The following is a 25,533-nucleotide window of genomic DNA, read 5'->3' as shown; positions in this document are numbered from 1 at the left end:
TATCTAAGGAATTCCAATTTCCTGCCTTGAGGCCCAGGGCAGTCTGTGAAGACTTTGCACTTCTCTATATATAACTCAATTTTGAACCCTAGATGGGGACTCTGTCTACATAGAAATCATTTTTACTTCTACTATTGTGGTTGTAAATTTCACAGTTTATCCTAAATTCACTCTTTTTATTAACAACAAATATCATTTGGGAATAAATGTATTGGAAGATGAGTGTAAGGATCCCTAGGTTTCTGAAGCAGCTGCTGGAACATATTCGGTTACTGACTACATGATACTATTACTACACACTTTTGTAAAATAAACACTTTTTGACCCTAGCTGTATTGTTTCAGGCAGTTAAGTCTTAGGACAGTATTAAATACACTTAGAAGGGCCTGTTACAATATCAGCTTGAAGTCCAGGTTGCTTACATTTTTACATATTTTCACTCCATAGTATCTTATAGCATTATCTGCCATGCTAATGTAGCTACAGTAAAAAGTTTAATCGTTCAACAAAACTGAACAGTGACACTACACAGAAAAGTAGATAACTGAACACAGTAGAGGCTTCCTCAAAGATATCCCTTCCCAGAGCATTTTCTCCTTAATGGTATTTGTTGCATCTGATAAAAATCAGGTTTTGTTGATTTGCAATATACATAAACCTGATCCAAGACAGAAAAACAACATTCTTACTTCTGTAAAGGTAAGTTACACACAAAACTAGCAGGGACTCACCTGATCTTTCTACAATTTTGAGATCTGTTACAGAATACTTTCTTAGCAGTGCAAGCTATTTTAAGTAAGCATTCCAACCAAGATCTTGGGCACACAGTAATACAGGATTTTGCCAGTAATGAACAGGGTCTAAAACATAAACACATTTAAACTAAACCAATACGCCAAGCCAGTGTACACCTTACTGATCACATTACAGCTCAGATCGGCCCAGGACCTGCTTCTAGGCTAGAGTCTGGCATGGTCTCTTCAGAGGGTGCTCCTGATGACAAGCACCATCTGATTAGAGGTGCCAGTGGGGTTGAAAATAATGTTGTGCCAGCTACTCAGTTTTTATAGTGATGTTGTTGGCACCACAACCCTCATAGATTCTGATTTCTTGTCTAGGGTTCAGAGTGGGTTACTGTAATCTGATACAAAAATTTTTCAGCAAGGTCCAATATGGCAAAGTATCGACTAAAGTATTATTGTAAATTAAAGATAAGTATATCAACCATCTATTTTATTAGCCACTTGGATACGGATAAGAATGGTTCTATAACAAATATCAGTGTGGTTATGCAAAGATTAAGCTAAAAATAGAAGGTGAAAAGCGGGTATTTAATACAACTGAGGAAGCCCTCACTCACTTTTTTTGAAAAAATTAGCTGCAGTGCTGTTAACTTCACTGCTTCAATAATAATTAATAATTTATAGCAGTTTAATTATAGTTAATTATTAATACAGTTATAGCAGCTTCTTTAAATTGTACCTCGACTTGTTCCACACCCCTGGATGTTTGTCTTCTTAATGAGGTCCAAATAAGATGACAAGCGAATGAATAAATGAAAAATATGTAACATTTCTTGATGTTTTGATGGATAGCAAGTTACAGTAAAATAAACTGATCATAAAACTTATCTATAAATGCAAAGCATGTTCAATATACTCTGTGCTGACTCACAGCCAAAAACTTATATTTTGTACATGTTTGCTTTGATTACCCTTCAGAATTATCTTTTGAGGTAATAAAGATCAAAGTTAAAAAAAAGTGAAAATGAACAATAAAAATATTATGTAACACCGATAAGTGAATACTATTACAAAGTGAAAAAAATAATGAAGATAAAAGATTATGATGATGAAGATGGTGAGGAGGAGGAGGAGGAGGAGGAGGAGGAGGAGAGAGAAGAGAGAAGAGGAGGAGGAGATATGTGAATGATTTGAAGAGAATCATCATTCTTGAACTTTCTTCTCAATAAACTTTTTTGGGAGGACGCATCAATATTCATGATATAAGACACAAAAAACAGTTTCTTTGAGGGATCTGCATATTTCTCTAAGGTTCTGAGTAAAGTCTTACATACTGATGCAAAAATGTTTAATGAAACACCCACATCAAGTCAAAAAATTAGTATCACTGAAAAGCAACCAAAAAAATTATTCCATGGCAATCAACATTTGAAAAACAAAAATATTGGGGACAAATAAAAGAATATCAATCTAGGCACTTCTCTTAAATGTTATTTTATGATCTACATTTGGAAATCTTTATTAGTAGTATGAAAGATTACAAGTTTCACTGTAAAAGATATCTATTTGTATAGTACATAGCTAACTGTTTTCCTCAACAGTAACCAATATATCCATGTAAATAGTCACTGTAAAAGATATCTATTTGTATACTACATAGCTAACTGTTTTCCTCAACAGTAACCGGTATATCCATGTAAATAGTCAACAAGAAATAACAGATAAATAAGACTAACTGATCAGTATAACTGTAAAAAGTTGCCATTTTCAAAGTAATAGGTTCACTGAAATCTTGTACAACTGTTGAACAAAGATTTGTAAAAGTAGCTTAATAATAATCATAGAAAATTGTTAACACAGACATGGAAAAACAGTTTGCAGCAGCTATTTCTCTCTTCTAATATACTGTATACCACGATTCAGTCCACATCCCTAAAAGTTGTCTTGCAATGAGATCTGCAAGTGCTATTTTTTTTTGTTGCTCTTTGTTGCCAAATATTGTGAAAGACAAATTTGATTTCTCTGTACAAATTTTTCCCATAATCAGCTGTATAAATTTTTATTTTCATTTTCATCAACAGGGGCGGATAATTGCAGCACCATTTTTCCATGTTGGGTTTGCTGATTTCTGGCTTGCAGATCAACTGAACAGCCTTGTGGGTGCATGCTTAGATTTCCACTTTCTCATCTGTTTTTACATAAACAATGGCAATTGGTTTGATGCTCAAGGTACTGTATTTAAGTGGAATATATAAGTGTTCTACTGTTCTACACCTATCCAACTGTATTCACCCCCTTCCCTTCCTCCCCACCTGCTCCCCCTGCCACCCCCCCTCCCTCCTCTCAATCACCATTCCCCCCCCCCCCCCTATCTTTCTCTCTCTCTCTCTCTCTATCCTGATAAATGTGGAAAGGATAACTACTGGCAGTTGAGACAGATAACAGAGCACCAAATTACATAGATTAGCCAGAACTAGAGTTAAAAACAAAGATTCTTTATTAAACTCCATAAAGCACAATAAGCATCTTACTAAAAAATGGAGTTTTAGCTGATAAAACAACAACATGTATAAAATGTTTGATAACATACCTGTAGACAAGGAATGTTTATCAGAAAATTACTTTTATTGGAAATCACAGACATTGAATAAAGATATCTTGAATATTACAAACTAATATCATAGAAATAGTCAAAGAAGATAAAAATTAGCTAGGACAAGTAGTCATAACACAGGATCTAGATCTTCATGTGTACCATATCAACAGTCCTTAAGTACAATGTTGAAGTCCTTCATGATTGATTTGTTACACAAAATCTTCTCAGTGAAGTTATTACGTCAATTTGTTATAAAATTCCAAGCTTTTGACAATATCCTCCATTGCCTGTGTCAGGAATCTGGGAACATGATACTGAGTTGTAAAGCACCATTACTTATCCACACATCTCGTATTGTATACCTGTATACATGCAGCTAATACATACATATGTAAATTACTTGGACTGCAATAGATGGCTGACAGGTGCTTTGGAAATGTATCACCAAGGCAGTCCTGCAGAAATAAATTTAAAGAATTCCAAATACTGATTGTTGTAACATTGGACAGACACAATATCAGAAGTAAGAATGACCAAGTTTTATTGTATTGCCACATGAAGAGAACCATAGAACCATGATAATACTGAAAGAAATACAGGTCAGTACAAAGTCATAATTAAAGACCACATCAAAATAGAGTCTTGTAGGTGAGCATCCAATATGCTAGTAAACATAACTAAGGCCAAGAGCCCAGCGCAATGGGTTCGTATTGAGGTGTTGTGCACATGGCACAGTGCTTGTTGTGCCATCTGTCAACGTTCTGAGGCAACCTCTCTTGGTTGTCTGTGGTGACACTTCCATCATGCACTGTTTGGTTAAGCGTGCTCACACTGTAGTGTTAAAACACTCCTTCCCCCTTGGAGAATGGTGTTCACTGTGGAGATGTCCATGTCTTCATCATTACGTGATGACTGCTGGAGCAGGTGTCTTGCTGTCACAGGAGCATATGGTCTGAAACAGCACAGGCATGGACAGGATTGGCACCCACTCCCCCACAACAGGCTGTAAGAGAGCACTGGTGATACTGGTGCTGGGACTGGTGCTGTACCATGTTCACATCCAGGCAGGCACTCAGCAAAGGAGGCACCAGAGAAGATAGCAGTGGCGACAGGATGCAGAAATGGAGGTGGCTCGGCACTGATTACTCCACCTGGCAGTGGTGCCGATGGCAGCACCCAGAGCAAAGATAGTTCTGTAGCTGGAGGAGGTGTGGACTGCACCACAGGGGCTGGCGCAGATGGTGTAGCTGAGTGCATGGGTGGAGGACTCTTTGGTGCATGGTTGGTCACTCATGGATATATCTGGTTGCAGTGTCATGATACCAAGACATTGGAGGAGCGCACAATGCAGAGAGAGTGGCATCAGCAGTGATGTACAACCACTGGTATTCATTTAGGCTACTGGCTAAATGCACAGGCCCAGATGGAGATTGGATGGCATCGCTGATGGGTGGCCAGGTGTTGATCTGAGCAGATGATGCAGCATACAGGGCTGGCAGCCATGAAGCAGCTCCGCCAGACTACAGTCGCTGACTGGAGTAAACCTATGTGTACTCAACAATCTATCAGGGATTTCCTCGAGAGAAGGGTGAGTGATATATTTTTTCATCTGGGTTTTGAATTATGGACCAGCTGCTCCACCTCTCCACTGGACTGGCCGATTTAAATCCCCTCCCACCGCGGGTCGCTCTCTTTGCTGTCCGCGACCGTGCGCTGGCGGTCACGAAGACGTGGGCGTCGGAATCTGTCGTAACTTCGATGTGCTTGCTACGTCCATCCTGGTCACCAGTTAATACTTTTTGTTGAGAGTCTTCTTAATTTCATTCAATGCCTGGTCCCAAGCCTTGCTAAGATTGTAACCGCAATCTCGGTTGATAAGATCTTCCCTGGTGCGAATTTCGATAGCCTCCCTTATAACGCTGTCCCACTATTTAGAGATCTGAGCCAGGATCTTGGTTCGCTCATAATCCATCTCGTGTTTCTCAGACAAACAGTGCTCTGCTACCACCGACTTATTTGGATATTTCAGTCGAGTGTGCCTTTGGTGTTCTCGGCAACGATCTGCGATGGTGCATACTGTTTGTTCGATATAAGTCTTCCCACACTCACAGGGAATTTTGTATGTGCCGGCTTTCCTCAAACCGAGGTCATCTTTGCCTGTGTTTTATTGGACGGGCAAAATAGTTTTAAATCAGTGTTTCTCCAATTTTCCCCGAAAGTGCGCCATTGTATGGAATAAAGGCAGTGGCTACCTCTTCTTTCATGACTTCATCTGCCTCCACAGTTGTGCTGTGGTGGTGGGATGGAGAGCGCGTCTAATCTGCCATTCCGAGTATCCATTTTTTCGGAACACGGCTCTGAGGTGTTCCAATTCCTGGGGCAGATTCTCTGCGTCTGAGATGCTGCGCACCCTGTGTACTAGTGTAATTAAGAAGACTCTCAGCAAGAAGTATGAACTGGTGACCAGGGCGGACGTAGCAAGCACATCAACACTACGAGAGATTCCGACGCCCACATCTTTGTGACCGCTGACGCGCGGGTGCAGACGGCGAAGAGAGCGACCTGCGGGGGGAGGGGATTTAAATCGGCCGCCCGCCCTCAGGAGCTCAGTTCATCAGTGCACCTGATGATGGCGACATGTCTGATCGCCGAAGTATTGTGCTCATTGGACACTATGAACCGGCAATATACCCGTGGACTGTTCAAGCAACAAATATGCCAGTAGAAACTGAAGAATCACTCAATTTAACTTGCTACTGTAAAGCTACTGGGACTGAGTGGGGACAAGAAAAGTGGTATCAGGTGTGCCTTTGTCATTGGTAGCAAACATTTTGGATACTGGCTTCTAGAACAGTGCTCGATTTTTACTGCAGATCTTTCCACCCTCTATCACACTACACAGTACATCCAACGAGAAAGGCTTCTCAATTGTGCATTATGTTCCAATTGCCTTAGTGCCCTCCAAAGCCGCTGTGTGCTACACACATACCACCTTTTAGCACAATGAATCCTAGAATGCCTTCACTCCCTTGCTGAAAATGGAGCCAGCATGATGTTCGTGTGGATCCCTGGTCACGTTGGAGTGTCAGGGAATGAAGCTGTCGATGCTGCTGCCAAGACTACAGTCGAAGTACCTAGGCCATTTAGCTATTCTATCACTTCTTAGCTGTTCTATCCCTTCTGATTTGTGTGTGTTGTCGCAGACAGGAATGAGTCCCTCTGGCCTGAACACTGGTCCTCTCTACATGGGAATAAATTAGGAAATTAAGCACCTCCCAATGGTTTGGACAATTTCCTTTTGCCCTTCTCATACTTTTGCGTAGGTTGCGTGTTGGGCACTGCTGTTTGTCACCATAATTTTTTTAATGGAGATCCCACACCACTCTGTGCTTCCTGCAACCAGCCATTGACAGTGCACTATTTTCTGACCCAAGGCTTACTTTGTACTGTTCATGTTTCAATGTATGTTTGCAACCTGAATTACCACATATTTTAGTAGATACAGCATGAGCTGTTGATTAAATTTTACTTTTTATTCATTGCAGTAATATTGTGAAGGAAATTTAATTTTCAACCTTTCGAGTAAACTCCTCAAAGGGGAAGTGCTCATTTTTAGCTGTCCCTCTACTCCAGTCGATTAGGCTCCAAGCATTATAAACTTCAAATTCATTCAGTAACAGACCACTTTAAGTTATAACACAGGCGCTTATAACCTCAGCTGTTTTGCATCCTGAAGCAATAACAAACAAATAAATGAAAAAAAAGTGGGGGAAAGTCATCGGTTTCATTGTGGTGTGAATCTTGAAATCGATATCACGCCCTAAACCTTCTGTAAACTGGAGGAATATTCTGAGCAGACTGCACCCATTTGTTGGTATGAAACTTGATAGAATACCAGAAGCATTTCATCAGAAATAGAGAACCCAAAAATTTTGAAGGCATCTAACCCAAATAAGCTTTCAGTGTTGCATCATTGACTACTAGAAAGGTCAAAATCTGAACAACTGCTTTGTACACTATGGAAATAGGAAACTGTTTCAATATGGATATTTGATGTTTGTTGTAGCTCACCAACCAACAAGAGACAGGGGACAATGCTGATGATCCCAGACTCACTGCATAGGTTTGAGAATGTAACAAACTCACTGCTGTATCCATGTCCACTTGCATATTTTACATCTTGTCCATCACACATACTTCAGTGTAGAGTTTGCTTGGGGCTACCATCAATTTGGAAACATTGATCACATGCATATTCATGTCTGGTGAAGGACATTGAGAATTGCATGCAAGCACATCATGTCCTTTTTTTTACAATGGTTGCACATTGTCCAATACTTTGGGCATTCAACCTGCCCATGTTGAACAAAACAATAAGTGCACAATGAAAGATGAGCACACAGCCATTGTTGTGACACCGAATGGTGTTACTGTTCAGTGCAGTGCTGCCCCACGTGGCATCGAGGCTACAGTTGCACAACTGCATCATTGTCTTCCACCTGTAAGCTAACCAATGGTGGCCGAGGAGGAAAGGCTACTTCACACCATGCTTCTATCTGATTTCCTGCTGTCCTAGACACTTCAAAAGACTGAGGAATGTTCAGGATGTCTGTGAGAAGAGGATTTTCACATTTCACTAACTTCCCTATCTGGAACCAGGCATATTATAGCTTCATGATCCATCAAATTAGTGTAAGAGTCCTGGCGGGCTTTAGTAACAAACTGGCAATGATGGCTAAGCCCATGAATTTCCACTGCCCAACGTCTGTATGACTGTAGCAACCACTTTTGACTATGGTAGAGCTCAATATAAACAACAACAACATGAGTATGTTTACAATGATAAGTATAGAGCAACTGACACATTTCATCAAAAGGGAGACTGGCAGGTTCCTGGAGAGAAGCTAGCTGACACAAAAGGTGATAAACACGAGGAAAAATCCATGACAAAAATAAAGCCGTATGCAAGTTGGGGGCAGTGACTCCAAAAGCTTGAAAATATAGCCAAAAGCTTTTTTCATATGTGTCCCAATCTTCCACATAATCATCATATGAAGAAACATAGGAGATGGCTTCAATTGTGGTGAAATCTGGTGCATCAATGAGGCTGCCACATTGTTTAGTGCCATGGCAAGAGCCTACTGCCAGTTGGTAAGAGCTTTCTGTTGCTCAAAAAGAGATTGAAGAACTTCTTTCACTTACATGTTGGCTGTATATCGAACCAAAGAAACAAAACATGTGGAAAAGAATCCCACCCTTGTTGCCAAGTATGTTGCAGTACTGTAGAGACATAGTGTTAGAAGTAACACTAACTATGTTTCATTCTGCTTCCACATAAAGCGATGCACAACAACACTGAATTAAGAATAGAACAGTACAAAGTCTTGTACTTACAGAACACATTAATATACTGTCTCGTAGGCGAGTGTACAAAAAGCAAGTAAACACAAGTGAGGTCAAAATCTCAGAGTTCCAGGCTTATATTGGGCTGTTGTGTACACAGCACAGTACTTGCTACACCATCTGTGCAGGTTGCAAGACAATCTCTCGAAGGTCAGCCACGGAGGCACTTGCATCATGTGCTGTTTGATTAGATGCACTCACACTATATGGTTACTACACTTACAGTGCCTGCGTTGTACGTATATGAAACAATTGTATTCTTAAACATAAACTGTACAGCTTTGCTGAATAAAATATCCATAATTACAGCACTAGGTGTAAAGATAACTACCGCATGTAGACAAATAGACTTAATTTTAAGTGATAAAGATCCTGAAATGGCTGGATGTATATTCTATAATAAATTTTCACACTGCATCAAGACCTTAAAAACACTGTCTGCATTCAGACAAAAACTAACGTATCACCTGGCCTCAGCCTTTTGTTATAGTGTAAGGAAGTTCTTAGAATCAAATATATAAAATCTTTAAATAAGAAATTATTACGTAAATTATATATAAATCATATAAAGACTGTGGCAGTTCATGATTATACATTTTGAGCCTGCTGTATAACAGTTATGCTTATCAACATATTTATATAACAATGTCCACAGACAATAATAGAAATAATAGTAATGATAATAATAATAATAATAATAATAATAATAATAATAATAATAATAATAATAATAATAATATGCACAACTTAATGAAAAAAGAAAGAATTGTTTTTTGTGGAATTTTGTTTTGTGCATAATTAAGTACAATTTATGGCATGAACAAAATAATGTTTAAGTTTTCATTACTTTCTGTTTCGCATTTTTGTGTAAGTGTAAGTTTTTGTGATCATTTACTTTTTGGACAAATGTACGGGATCCCTAACACAATTATTTGATAACAAATTAATTACAGGGCCAAAAATCAGACATTCTTGTGTCGCACCCACACAACAGCTTATGCTAATTACACATTTCTTTGCTAAGGGTTTGCTTGTAGTCATGCTTATTTGTTTTGTCATCTCCAGTTCCTTCCCCCTCCCCCTCGCCCTCCCCCCCCCCCCCCCCCCCCCCAAACCATGAACCATGGACCTTGCCATTGGTGTGGAGGCTTGTGTGCCTCAGCGATACAGATAGCCATACTGTAGGTGCAACCACAACGGAAGGGTATCTACTGAGAGGCCAGACAAACGCATGGTTCCTGAGGAGGGGCAGCAGCCTTTTCAGTAGTTGCAGGGGCAACAGTCTGAATGATTGACTGATCAGGCCTTGTAGCACAAATCGAAACTGCCTTGCTGTGCTGGTACTGCGCACAGCTGAAAGCAAGGGGAAACTACAGCCATAATTTTTCTAGAGGGCATGCAACTTTACTGTATGGTTAAATGACGATGGCGTCCTCTTGGGTAAAATATTCCAGAGCTAAAATAGTCCCCCGTTTGGATCTCCAGGCAGGGACTACCCAGGAGGATGTTGTTATCAGGAGAAAGAAAACTGGCGTTCTACGGATAGGAGCGTGGAATGTCAGATCTCTTAATCAGGCAGGTAGGTTAGAAAATTTAAAAAGGGAAATGGATAGGTTAAAGTTAAATATAGTGGTAATTAGTGAAGTTTGGTGGCAGGAGGAACAAGACTTCTGGTCAGGTGAATACAGGGTTATAAATACAAAATCAAATAGGGGTAATGCAGGAGTAGGTTTAATAATGAATAAAAAAATAGGAGTGCGGGTTAGCTACTACAAACAGCATAGTGAACGCATTATTGTGGCCAAGATAGACACAAAGCCCATGCCTACTACAGTAGTACAAGTTTATATGCCAACTAGCTCTGTAGATGATGAAGAAATTGATGAAATGTATGATGAGATAATAGAAATTATTCAGGTAGTGAAAGGAGACGAAAATTTAATAGTCATGGTGACTGGAATTCGAGAGTAGGAAAAGGGAGAGAAGGAAACATAGTGGGTGAATATGGATTGGGGGAGAGAAATGAAAGAGGAAGCCATCTGGTAGAATTTTGCACAGAGCATAACTTAATCGTAGCTATCACTTGGTTCAAGAATCATGAAAGAGGGTGGTATACATGGAAGAGGCCTGGAGATACTGGAAGGTTTCAGATAGATTATATAATAGTAAGACAGAGATTTAGGAACCAGTTTTTAAACTGTAAGACATTTCCAGGGGCAGATGTGTATTCTGACCACAATGTATTGGTTATGAACTGTAGATTAAACCTGAAGAAACTGCAAAAAGGTGGGAATTTAAGAAGATGGTCCTGGATAAACTGACAGTACCAGAGGTTGTAGAGTGTTTCAGGGCAAGCGTTAGGAAACGATTGACAGGAATGAGGGAAAGAGGTACAGAAAAGAAGAATGGCTAGCTTTGAGGGATAAAATAGTGAAGGCAGCAGAGGATAAAGTAGGTAAAAAGACGAGGGCTAGTAGAAATCCTGGGGTTACAGAAGATATATTGAATTTAATTGATGAAAGGAGAAAATATAAAAATGCAGTAAATGAAGCAGGCAAAGAGGAATACAAACTTCTCAAAAATGAGATCAACAGGAAGTGCAAAATGGCTAGGCAGAGATGGCTAGAGGACAAATGTAAGGATGTAAAGGCATATCTCACTAGTGATAAGATAGATACTGTCCACAGGAAAATTAGAGAGACCTTTGGAGAAAAGAGAACCACTTGCATGAAAATCAAGAGCTCAGACAGAAACCCTGTTCTAAGCAAAGAAGGGAAATCAGAAACGTGGAAGGAATACATAGAGGGTCTATACAAGGGTGATGTAGTTAAGGACAATATTATGGCCCCCAGAGGCTCGGCATTCATTTGCTGGGTACGGGCTTGGTGACCCCAGGGTTCCTGAGCTGGTGACTGGTAAGTGCCGCCAGTCCCCTGTCATTGTAAGCTTTGGGCATGCTTCAGTGACCAACGGGCAGCAAGGCGCTGGAATGTTGTGTGTCTCGGGGAATGGGGATCTTGGCTTGAGCGGCTGGATCACGAGGATGGAATAAACCTCTATAAAAAAAACCTCAATCTCAAGGTGTGCTGCACACTGATGGCTATTGAGGTGGAACAGTCATTAGCGGGCCAACTCTGGGGAACATGCCGCACCGCAGTTGTATGAGGCTTACCTAGGCATGTGGGCTCTATCTCGGTGGACTTCTAGTTCCCCAGCTGCTTGTGGGACCACAATGGATCCTTCAAAATCTTCTTTGCCTCCTCCCAACGAAAAGGGTGGCCCGCTGCTGGGTTCCAATACCCAATCCAACAAGAGCGCACATGTAGTCAGTCATCCTGACTCAGGAGCGAAATCTAAGAGTATCATGACAAGTAACAGAACACATACTGATGGTCAGAATGTGATTTGAATTATTAAAAGGAAAGAGGGTAGCTTCGAGAAGATTTCTCCTTTCTATATTCAAAAAGTGCTTGAGTGCATTGCTGACAGTTTGAAATCAGTGAAGCAATTGCATAATGGGACGCTGTTGGTGGAAACCACTAGTTCCCCGCAAGCTAAGAATCTCCAGAATGCACACTCTCTTTGGGAGTATGCCATCGAAACTGAGCTTCACACCACCTTGAATTACAACAAAGGTGTTGTCACATGCAGGGATCTGGTGCACATACCCCAAGAGGAACTGTAAGATGAGTGGGCTCCAGCAGGAGTAGTTGACATACAAAATATCATTAATAGGGTGGATGGGGATTTTGTGAAGTCTGACTCCTGTATCCTGACATTTAATAGCACAAAACTCCCTGAGCATATTAAGGTAGGTTTCCTTCGCTTGAGTGTGCGGCCTTGTATACCCAATCCAATGTGGTGTTTCAAATGCCAACGCTTCAGGCATACTACTCTTGGGTGCCATGGAGAAGCTACATGTGGCAAGTGTGGTCAGGCCACCCATGAAGATGTCCATTGTTTGTTGCCAATGAAGTGTGTGAATTGCTCTGGGCCTCACACCATGTGGAGTCGGGACTCCACCGTGTATCTGGAAGAACAGAAGATACAGGAGCTTAAAACTATTAAGCACATCCCCTATATTGAGGCATAAAAGCTCTATAAAGCCATGCTACCCTTGTGTTTTGCTACCTCCTTCACTTCAGTTGTTAAACAGCCCACACAGAAAGCTGACACTACTACACAAATGGAGGGTGCTAGTGTTGGCACTAATAACTGTGTGTGCCTGCACTTGTGATGATGCAGTAATTTCTAAGCCTGCCCCCCCCCCCCCCTCCCCCACGAACTTCAGAAAAAGCTGTGGTTGCTGACATTATCTCCCTGCCCCTCCAAAGGTTCTGTCTGGTACAGTGTCCAATGTTGCACACCCGCAGCCACAGTTGTGGCTGCAAAGTCTACCCAGGGGAAAAAAAATCCAAGGCAAAACGTCGCACACTAGTGGAATCAGGCAGAAAACAGCCTGACGATGTCGACATCGACCTTTCTGACATCTCTGTCGATTCTTCTTTAGAGGCTATGGAGCTTGATGTCAGATTGGGGCAACCATCTCTCTCCAAAACAGAGCCTCCACCCATTGTGGGCTCCTCTCCCCGTCAGAAAATCCAGATGGAAGTATTACCCCCCTCATAGATGGCTCCCATTATACAGTGGAACATGAATGGATTCAGGATGCACATGGAGGAACTGAAACTCCTCATGCAGCAATGCCCTCTCTGCTTGTGTTTGCAGGAAACACACTTCAAAGCATTCAATGCCCCTGCCCTACGGAGCTATACCCTCTATTGCAAGGATGACCTGCAGTGTGTGTGTGTGTGTGTGTGTGTGTGTGTGTGTGTGTGTGTGTCCCATATCCTAAACACCAGTCAGTTTCATTGTGGAAATCTGCCTTGTCCCTTGCTACCCTAGTCTGAAAAATACTGCTGAGTTTGCTGTTTCAGTTAGCTAACCTGCCTCACAACAATGAGTTGGACTTGTTGGATTATTACAGTGACAAAATTCCACATTCACCTGCTGTTAGCACTGCTGCACTACACCACTCAGGCTCACACTGTTATGCCAATATACACTCACTACACTGCAATACTATTCCACTCCATTCATGGGCCATTTAGAGGAATTCTTTCTAACCATCCAGAATTACAAACCCATCACCTGGTTCAGATTTGTTGATGACATCTTAGTGACGTAGATTGAGGGTGAGTGCACCATACCCATATTCCTCCAGAAACTCAATACCTCCCCCCCTCCCCTCCCTGCCCCCATTCACTTCACCTGGACCTCCTCAACCCAAAAAACCACCTTTCTCAATGTTGATGTCCATCTCAAGGACAGCTAACATCAGTACCCCTGTCTACGCCAAACCTACCAACTACTAACAGTACCTCCACTTTGATAGCCACAACCCATCTCATACCAAGAAGAACCTACCACACTGTCTAGCCACTCATGGTTTCTGCAGCAGTAGTGACCTAGTGAATATGCCACAGATCTCACTTTGGCTTTCACAGACCAAAATAACCTTGTCCAGAAACAGATCTCCCATGCCTTGTCTCTCTCACCACCTCCTACATACCCACTGTCTGGCCACAAAGAAGCATTCATCTTGTAACCCAGGACTGAAGCAACTGTCTGCCAAACTTATGCAATATCCTTGTCCATCCTTACTTTATCCCTGCTCCTAACACCATGCCTCATGGCTCATATCTGCACAACAAACCTAGGTGCAAAAACCTGTCCCGTACATCCTCCCACTACTCAGCTATCACTAGTATCTATCCTCCAGCTACATAGCTACATATCACCTTCCCTGCTCCCACTCCAGATCTACATGCACCTTCTATCCCACTAGCACACCTACTAGACTTCTTCCCTCTCTCTGCTTCTCCCCTCTCCACTATCCATCTCCTCCTCCTCCCCCCCCCCCCTACCCACCTCCCCCTTCCAGCACAGCCTCCCAACTCAGCACCTTAGCAGCCCATCCTGTCTGTGCACACTCCCACAAGCAGCACTGCACTGTCCCACATCCCTGCCCTGGTAACCCTACCCCTCCTGCTCCATGCCTTTTCCTTACCCTGCCCCCCCCCCCCCCCACCCCAAATCTATCCTGGCAGAGTGCTGCTCACCTCATGCACAGCCACAGTCTGTAGTTGGGCACTAGTGGCCAGATGCAGCAGCCAAGTGTGTGTGTGCTTTCTATTTTGGCAGAAGGACTTATTTGTTCAAAAGCTTAAATGTTTAGCAGTCTTTTTGATTGTGCCTGTCTGTGACTCAAAGCCTTCTATACTCCGTGAGTAGAAATCCATCATTTTCATATTGTCGGCATTTTGAAAAGCATGTGAACTGCCTGTTTTGTATTGTATAAGTACTGCAATAACTTAATACTTACCACATCTGTAGCAACAAAGGAAAAAAATACTGGAATAACTGTTTATTCAGGCATTAAGTAGGAACTGTTTTTATCAGTCAATGATACTGGTATTTCATTTTGAATTGCAACCTCATCATGTTGTGTTTTCCACAGCACTGTTAAGAAAAAGATCTATATATCTTTATTTAGTGTTAATATTTCTTTTACAGTGTTAAACACTGCTGAATGTGGGCCCAATGCTGTTATCTCAAAAGCAATTGTAAACTGCCTTCCTGCATGGTTCAGATTTGCACAGTGTCTTAGAAGATATCGTGATTCAAAGGAAGCTTTCCCCCATCTTGTGAATGCTGGAAAGTACTCGACTACATTTCTGGTAGTACTATTCAATACCCTCCGAACACTGAACTCAGGTAACAGTAAGAAATGATACAATAAATCTTTCACTCTATGCCATAGGATATAGAAATATAACTTTTTAATTTTTATTTTACCCAAACAAAAGCATTAATTTAAGACAGATACATTTTAGTTTGCAAAACGAAGTGACAATTGTTTAGGATACAAATAGCTTTTGTAAACTGTAGAAGAATAGCCATGTAATCCACTGCCTTATTTATACACATTTTGTTTATTAATTATGTGCATTGTCTTCAGTTTATTTTTTTATCAATTCTTACAATGGATTATTTTGCTTTTCTGGTTATGTGGTGAAAATTTTGTGTTGCATATGTTAAGGCCCCAGGAGTAGACAACATTCCATTAGAACTACTGACGGCCTTGGGAGAGCCAGTCCTGACAAAACTCTACCATCTGGTGGGCAATATGTATGAGACAGGCAAAATACCCTCAGAAGAAGAATATAATAATTCCAATCCCAAAGAAATCAGGTGTTGACAGATGTGAAAATTACCGAACTATCAGTTTAATAAGTCACAGCTGCAAAATACTAACGCAAATTCTGTACAGACAAATGGAAAAACTGGTAGAAGCTGACCTCGGGGTAGATCAGTTTGGATTCTGTAGAAATATTGGAACACGTGAGGCAATACTGACCTTACGACTTATCTTAGAAGAAAGATTAAGGAAAGGCAAACCTACGTTTCTAGCATTTGTAGACTTGGAGAAAGCTTTTGACAATGTTGACTGGAATACTCTCTCTCAAATTTTGAAGGTGGCAGGGGTAAAATACAGGGAGCAAAAGGCTATTTACAATTTGTACAGAAACCAGATGGCAGTTATAAGAGTTTAGGGGCACGAAAGGGAAGCAGTGGTTGAGAAGGGAGTGAGACAGGGTTGTAGCCTATCCCCGATGTTATTCAATCTGTATATTGAGCAAGCAGTGAAGGAAACAAAAGAAAAATTTGGAGTAGGTATTAAAATTCATGGAGAAGAAATAAAAACTTTGAGGTTCGACAATGACATTGTAATTCTGTCAGAGACAGCAAAGGACTTGGAAGAGCAGTTGAACGGAATGGACAATGTCTTGAAAGGAGGGCATAAGATGAACATCAACAAAAGCAAAATGAGGATAATGGAATGTAGTCAAATTAAGTTGGGTGGTGCTGAGGGAATTAGATTAGGAAATAAGACACTTAAAGTAGTAAAGGAGTTTTGCTATTTGGGGAGCAAAATAACTGATGCTGGTCGAAGTAGAGAGGTTATAAAATGTAGACTGGCAATGGCAAGGAAAGCGTTTCTGAATAAGAGAAATTTGTTTACATCGAGTATAGATTTAAGTGTCAGGAAGTCGTTTCTGAAGGTATTTGTATGGAGTGTAGCCATGTATCGAAGTGAAACATGGACGATAAATAGTTTAGAGAAGAAGAGAATAGAAGCTTTTGAAATGTGGTGCAACAGAAGAATGCTGAAGATTAGATGGGTAGACCACATAACTAATGAGGAGATATTGAATAGGATTGGGGAGAAGAGTAGTTTGTGGCAAAACTTGACTAGAAGAAGGGATCGGTTGGTAGGACATATTCTGAGGCATCAAGGGATCACCAATTTAGTATTGGAGGGCAGCATGGAGGGTAAAAATCATAGAGGGAGACCAAGAGATAAATACACTAAACAGATTCAGAAGGATGTAGGTTGCAGTAGGTACTGGGAGATGAAGAAGCTTGCACAGGATAGAGTAGCATGGAGAGCTGCATCAAACCAGTCTGAGGACTGAAGACCAGAACATCATCATCTCAAACATTACTTAAATTGGAGCTCTGAATTTGACACTAGGCTTATTAAGCACTTAAAGACTAGACCTAACTGACTTAGCAGTTGCCAACATATGTATCACCAACACCAGCTTTCAGGCAGAAATAAGATCACCAGTACAGAAGTTAAACTCGTACTTAAAAGAGGTACAAAGAGGTTTAACTACATTCGCAGACTGGCCAGCCTTGAAAATTAAGACACTACACCTGTATTCACGAGAAGCAAGGCCCATATCCCTGGCTAGCCATCAACTTTCAGACTGCCATGGTTTTCCTGAATTTCGTGAGGCTGATTTCCTTCCTTATCCTTTATCCAACCTGAGTTTGTTTTCTGTCTCTAATGCCTTTGTCATCAGTAACATCTTAGACTCTAAGCTTCCTTCTGACTTTCACAGACACATGTTCAACTTTAGAAAACATTCCAGTGTTCTCATTCACAGTTAAGGGCTTGTAAGCTACAAGCACATCACTGTCACTCATACCACTCCAGAAAAAGTTTCAGCAGCTCTTATATTGAATTGAAAGGAGAAACATTCCACAAACTTATCATTGTCAGAAACAATAGCAGACATGGGTTGAACATTACAGAGTAGATTCATATTCACATTATTCTTTTACAAGAAGCAGTAAGCTTTTGCATGCTACAACAGATAAGACAACAGCTTCATTGGAATACACGTCTGCAGCATGTTAGCACATTATACAAAGCTATAAATGTTTAGGCAAAAGCAGGCACAGTTATAATTTGGATTTCCCTCTGCATAGTATCAATTTATGATATAATTCTGTTGAAATCACCACTCTTCAAGGGTCTTAATCAGCATCGGATCAACCGCTTCTGATGATAGATCTTTATTCCTTTTAACGTAAATTTTGATATATTAAATTTTGATTCTGATATAACAACATACTTTCAGCTACAACAGAAAATTATTAATTTATATGTCTCTCTTCATACTAGTCATTTTACTTATACTTCTCTATCAACTGTCAGTTTTTGATTTTGGTTTTGGTTTTTGAAATTGTGACTACAACTGCTATCACTTATTGAAAGCTAAAACTTTTTTCCCTAGTCAGATAATAGAAACATGTCCATGAGAAGTTTCATGATCTAGAGCAACTAATCCTGAAATAAAAGCACTGCTCTATTTATTTTTTGACACATTTTTAAAACACCCTTTTTGAATTAATAGTGCTATATCAACCAAAGCAAGGATCAAAATACTTCAGTTCATTCAGTCAGTTATTTTGTAAAAGACTGAATTTCACTTTTTATGTTTTTACCCCTTCTATACATACAGGAAAGTCAAAACAACCTTTGGTGACATTAAAAGCAATGGTGGGAACATTAAGAGTGCAATGGGAATTCCACTGTTAAATGCAGAGGAGAGAGCAGATAGGTGGAAAGAATACATTGAAAGCCTCTATGAGGGTGAAGATTTGTCTGATGTGATAGAAGAAGAAACAGGAGTCGATTTAGAAGAGATAGGGGATCCAGTATTAGAATCAGAATTTAAAAGAACTTTGGAGGACTTACGGTCAAATAAGGCAGAAGGGATAGATAACATTCCATCAGAATTTCTAAAATCATTGGGGGAAGTGGCAACAAAACGACTATTCACGTTGGTGTGTAGAATATATGAGTCTGGCGATATACCATCTGACTTTCGGAAAAGCATCATCCACACAATTCCGAAGACGGCAAGAGCTGACAAGTGCGAGAATTATTGCACAATCAGCTTAACAGCTCATGCATCCAAGCTGCTTACAAGAATAATATACAGAAGACTGGAAAAGAAATTGAGAATGCACTAGGTGACAGTCAGTTTAGCTTTAGGAAAAGTAAAGGGACGAGAGAGGCAATTCTGACGTTATGGCTAATAATGGAAGCAAGGCTAAAGAAAAATCAAGACACTTTCATAGGATTTGTCGACCTGGAAAAAGCGTTCGACAATATAAAATGGTGCAAGCTGTTCGAGATTCTGAAAAAAGTAGGGGTAAGCTATAGGGAGAGACGGGTCATATACAATATGTACAACAACCAAGAGGGAATAATAAGAGTGGACCATCAAGAATGAAGTGCTCGTATTAAGAAGGGTGTAAGACAAGGCTGTAGCCTTTCGCCCCTACTCTTCAATCTGTACATCAAGGAAGCAATGATGGAAATAAAAGAAAGGTTCAGGAGTGGAATTAAAATACAAAGTGAAAGGATATCAATGATACGATTCGCTGATGACATTGCTATCCTGAGTGAAAGTGAAGAAGAATTAAATGATCTGCTGAACAGAATGAACAGTCTAATGAGTACACAGTATGGTTTGAGAGTAAATCGGAGAAAGACGAAGGTAATGAGAAGTAGTAGAAATGAGAACAGCGAGTAACTTAACATCAGGATTGATGGTCACAAAGTCAATGAAGTTAAGGAATTCTGCTACCTAAGCAGTAAAATAACCAATGACTGATGGAGCAAGGAGGACATCAAAAGCAGACTCACTATGGCAAAAAAGGCATTTCTGGCCAGGAGAAGTCTACTAACATCAAATACCGGCCTTAATTTGAGGAAGAAATTTCTGAGGATGTACGTCTGGAGTACAGCATTGTATGGTAGTGAAACATGGACTGTGGGAAAACTGGAACAGAAGAGAATCGAAGCATTTGAGATGTGGTGCTACAGACGAATGTTGAAAATTAGGTGGACTGATAAGGTAAGGAATGAGGAGGTTCTACGCAGAATTGGAGAGGAAAGGAATATGTGGAAAACACTGATAAGGAGAAGGGACAGGAAGATAGGACATCTGCTAAGACATGAGGGAATGACTTCCATGGTACTAGAGGGAGCTGTAGAGGGCAAAAACTGTAGAGAAAGACAGAGATTGGAATACGTCAAGCAAATAATTGAGGATGTAGGTTGCAAGTGCTACTCTGAGATGAAGAGGTTAGCACAGGAAAGGAATTCGTGGCGGGCCGCATAAAACCAGTCAGTAGACTGATGACCAAAAAAACCCCTTCTATTCCCAAGTCAACGTTGTTCAGTAAACAGTATCATAAACATGTTTTTTCTCATATGCAAAAATTATACCTATTGAGGGACTCCCATTTCTAGTATGATATGCTGAATCATGAAGAAAGTTGGCCTTTAGCGTAATCTGATATTATATAGAATATAATTGTAACTAAAAGACATGTCATCATTTTGACACAGAACTCAGTTGATACTGTCACAATAACTTCACTCTTGTGTGTGTGAGAAGGGGAGGGGGAGGGGATGGGGGAGGGGAACGGGAAGGGGTATATTGACAGTGATCATAGAAGGAAAGCATTTTATCACAGACAATACACAGTGACTTGATGATGGTTTTTAGAGAGAGGTTCAGGATGAATATTGCAGAGAAATTTATGAAGAAGACAGTGTAGATGAAAAATTTAATTCTTTTTTAAACATACTGCCACACATTTTAGTCTCATTTTGCCCTAAAACAAACAGAAGCAAGGGTAAGGGATGGATAACTACTGGAATTAATGCATCTTTTGCTTGGAGGAGCATGAGTCATAATGAAGAATTGACCAAGAATAAAGCAAAAGATATGTGGAACATTATTAAATGCAAACATAGTGGTCCAGTTGAAACTGAGTCTCTGAAAATTGTGATATCAACAAGGTTAACATTAAAATTGTTAAGTACTTAATTCATTGATTACATCCTCACAGCAGCAGCAAACACACAAATACAGATGTATTAGATTTCCTTCTACACATACTGCTAACAGACATTATTTGGTTTATTTGGCTTATTTTCATACCTTGTTGTGTTACAGAAATATCTTCTGGAGCAATGGATCTAAAGTAAATAATGTGTTCATTTCTCAGAAATGAGCAGTAAGAATAGTTTGTAAACTAGATTCCCACAAATCTTATAGAGCCTTCCTTAAGGAACAAGGAATTCTTATACTCACTGTCCCATATGTTTACTCCTTAATGGTTTTTGATGAAGGAAAAAAATAACTTTTCCTTCATTTCTATGGTTCATACCAGAGTTACATACTTGGGTGCAAAAGTTTTCGATAAACTTCCATTCAAAACAAAGCAATAAATAGGGAATCCCAATCATTTCAAAAGAAAATTAAAAATATAGCTTATTAGCCTTTCCTTTAACCAATAATCTAACTACCTAGATTAAAGAACTGAAACTATTCTGTTGGCTACACTGCAGGCAGCAGTGTCCATTTGTAAATTTGCTCGACAAGTAGTCTATTGTAAAAAGGATTCTGTATTGGCAGAAGTAGATAATTGTTTTCTTTGAAAAATTCCTATACAATAACATAAATATTGGAGGCAAACAGTAGCTATTTAACATAATTGAGAAAGCAGCAACTTTTTTTCAAAGTAACAGCATCTTGACATCTCGGGTTTTCTTGGCATGAATGATTAATGGCAGGCCAAATTGTTGTTTCTATTCACATACAATATTTCAACAACTGACCCAGCTGTCTTCTTCAAGTGCTGTGAGTACTCACTGCCTGGACTCCAACAGCAAATCTTGCAGTACCCAAAGATGGTGTTTGGGTAGCTTGTCAAAATATTGTGTGTGTGATAGAAACAAGACTCTTCTGCATGCCCAGACATGCCATTATCAGCATTTTTCTAATTTATTAGATTGCATTTAACTGCTGTAAGCACAAATAGCATTAAGCATTGTAGTGATATGTCACAGAGTGATGTACTTCTGGCAAGTGAGAGACTGTTTGTTTACTCTTAGGACAATGTATCTTTGACTTGTTGTATCTTATGAAAACAATGCACCTTCTCTGAATGCGGTATTAGAAGTAGGACCGAACCTATTACCAGAGATTCTGGAAATTTTGCTGCGTTTCAGACTATATTCTACGGCTATCGTCGCGGACATCACACAAGCTTTCCTTCAATTAACCTTGAACGAAAAGGACAAAGACTTGACCAGGTTTCTCTGGTTCAAAATTAGCCAGGATCAAACAGGAAATCTTCAAACGACTGGGGAACTAACAGAATACCATTTTAACAGACTCCCATTCGGCCTGACCTGTGCCCCATTTTTACTTTCTGCAACACTAAAAGAACTTGCCGACATGTGTGTGGCAGCATTTCCCACTATAGCGCCACTTATAAATAAGACTGCATACATGGACGACTTTGTGAGCTCAGTAGTAGGTGATAATTTGGTGATAGCTATATACTATGAACTTGTAACCCTAATGAAACTGATCAGTCTCCCCTTATCAAAATGGGCTACCAACTGTGAACAACTCCACACTATCTGGAGGACAGAAGGGCGAGAACTCCACACCCAGACCCAAGTTTTAGGCATAGACTGGGACACTGCAGGTGACTACTTCTATATCGATCCTAGCGAAATCATCAGAAGGTCGTCAGAAGAGCCAACCACCAAACGACTCCTTTTACAATGTACGGCTAAATTCTATGACCCACTCGGACTGTTTTCCCCTGTTTTTCTTGTTGGGAAATTGCTATTCCAGGACACATGGTGCCAAGGAATTGGCTGGGATGAACTTATGCCCTGGGACTTAGGGGCACGATGGCACACTTGGATATCTAGCTTACCTTCATTGTCATATATACGTGTCCCTAGATGGATAGCTACAGATCATGGAAGAGACTCTCAGCTGCACGTATTCTGTGACGCCTCGGAAAAGGCATATGGAGCAGCTTTGTACATTCGTACTGTCTTAGATGATGACGTTGTAACCCATTTAGTCTGTAGCAAGAACAGACTTGCTCCTATTAAGAAGGTGACATTGCCTCGACTCGAACTTTTAGCGGCAGTAGTTGGGGCCAGACTATTGTGTTACTTTTGCCGTGCAACAGACTTTAACATTGCCCATGCGATATTGTGGACAGATTCTACAATAACACTAAGTTGGATTTGTTGTGATCCTAACAGATGGCAGACCTTCATTTGTAATCGTGTAACAGAGATACAAATACACACGACTCCCACGCAATGGAAACACTGCCCAGGACCAGACAATCCTGCTGACCACCTCTCACATGGACTCTTCGGCTACCAAATGAATTCTCTGGATATTTGGTGGCATGGGCCACCTTGGCTTACACACCCTCCTGAATGCTGGCCAAACAATACTCCAACGATGGTACAACTTCCTCCCGAAGAAAAGAGGAAGAAAACCCAGAGCCAAGTTTTGTCGATATCTACGCCAACCAGCCTTTTGAACTTACTTAAATTCAGCTCATACTGGAAGCTCATTCGTATCACAGCATGGACTCTTTGCTTCCTACACAACATTCGTCAGAAGAATAAATCTTCAGGAGAACTTACAGCCACTGAATTATCAGCTGCCAAAATGTATTGGATTTGAGTGGGCCAGAGAGATTCATTCCCCAGCGAATTACATGCACTTCAGAATAACTTACCACTGCCAAAAGAGTCAAAAATTGCATGATACAATCCTTTCTTAGAAGATGGACTGATACGTCTAGGAGGTCGACTGCAGTGCACTAGCCAAAATGGGGAACAAAAACATCCTGTACTCCTTGACGGTTCCCACCACTTCACACAATTGATTATTCGAGAGACACACATCCGCCTTCATCGCTTTGGTGTTCATTCTGTACTATCCAAACTGTGAACCGAATTTTGGATCCTTGTCAGGTCATCAAAAGAATCCTACACTCATGCCTCGCATGCAAGATCTTGAAGAATCCACAAGGGCAACAGATCAAAGCACCGCTGCCACCTGAACGAGTTTCGCCTGCCAAACCATTTGCGGTAACCAGAATAGACTTTGCTGGCCCACTATTCATCAAAGTGGGGAAGGAAACACACAAGTCATATATCACTCTTTTCACATGTGCTACCACACGAGCTGTACACCTCGAACTCTGTACAGACTTGTCAACGGGCAAGTTTCTTATGGCACTTCAGTGATTTGCCGGAAGATGCGGACTACCCCACACAATATATACAGATAACGCAAAAACATTCCACGCCACGAATATGGAACTAGCCCAACTTCAGAAAGCATTAACCACCACAAAAACTTATCAGTTTCTCACCCACCACGGTATTACTTGGAAATTCACTGTCTCCCGAGCGGCTTGGTGGGGAGGATGGTGGGAAAGAATGGTGGGCACTATAAAGCGTTGCCTACGGAAGGTGCTGGGACTCGCAAAGCTCACTGAAGAACAACTGAACACCACCTTGATCAGTATTGAAGCCACGGTGAACTCCAGACCCATCACACCAGGAGATGATTGTGATGCACTCACACCTTCCCATTTTTTGACAGAAGAAAAACTTATGACTATTCCGATGGGACCAGAGCCTTCAGTGAACACCAATTTAACAAAGGAATCCTGACTGAGACAGCAACTCTGTGACAGTTTTTGGAACCGTTGGATTAAAGAATACCTATTGGAGCTCCGGAACTACCATGAAGTTAAATGCCCATCGGGATGAGTCATCCCCTTTCGCCCTGGCGACATCGTGCTGATCCAAGAGGACCTTCATCCATGACATGTGGAAGAAGGCCAGGATAGAAAAGGTACTACTAGGAAGAGACAGCAGGGTAAGGACGATAATACTCTGGACACCAGAAGGTCACATCATTAGTCGTCCTGTGCAGCTGGCCGTACCTTTGGAGGTCGACCAGGGTGAGGAGGATGTCACAGAGTGATGTACTTCTGGCAAGTGAGAGACTGTTTGTTTACTCTTAGGACAATGTATCTTTGACTTGTTGTATTGTATGTTCTGTGACTGTGTAATAAAGTGTTGTTAGACTGCTAATCGCTGCTCTACTGTGATTCACGGCATGATAGTTTATAGGTAATACAGTGTACAGATTAAGTTTCTAAAATATGCTTCTCTTTTATTAATGTATACCTTGGCTTGAAATTCTCCTTGATGGAATCTGTGGAACATAATGAATGTATGAATTCATGAATGAATGAAAGTGAATGAATATGTAAAGGGGATCCTGTGATACTAAAGTTGCCTTGTTGAAATGTAGTGAAAATCTTATTAAAATTTCACATATGTGCATGTGTTATAAAAATTAAGAAACATCAAAGTCTTCTACAAACTGTTCCTGTAATTTGCAGCATCAACCAGTAATTGATGGTGGTTGCTGGGTGAAGCTTTAGTCATAGAGTCCCTACAGAGTTCCTTTGAGGCCACAATCAATACTTGTGCCTGTCCATGCA

At 40.7% G+C, this 25,533-nt stretch overlaps 1 protein-coding gene across 2 annotated transcripts in view; it reads left to right on the top strand.

Moving 5' to 3' along the window:
• The window catches only part of LOC124795059 (xenotropic and polytropic retrovirus receptor 1), a 265,327-nt gene that overhangs the window by 213,146 nt on the left and 26,648 nt on the right, over positions 1-25,533 (top strand). For both annotated transcript variants that reach the window (XM_047258858.1, XM_047258857.1), the window contains exons 7-8: positions 2,825-2,972; positions 15,319-15,519. In XM_047258858.1, the coding sequence (XP_047114814.1) occupies positions 2,825-2,972; positions 15,319-15,519 (349 nt within the window). The remainder of the gene's footprint in view (positions 1-2,824; positions 2,973-15,318; positions 15,520-25,533) is intronic.

The sequence above is a fragment of the Schistocerca piceifrons genome, chromosome 4 (assembly GCF_021461385.2).
Source record: "Schistocerca piceifrons isolate TAMUIC-IGC-003096 chromosome 4, iqSchPice1.1, whole genome shotgun sequence".
NCBI lineage: Eukaryota > Metazoa > Arthropoda > Insecta > Orthoptera > Acrididae > Schistocerca > Schistocerca piceifrons.
Note: the sequence above shows the minus strand (reverse complement) of the source record. Positions and strands in the feature narration are given on the sequence as shown.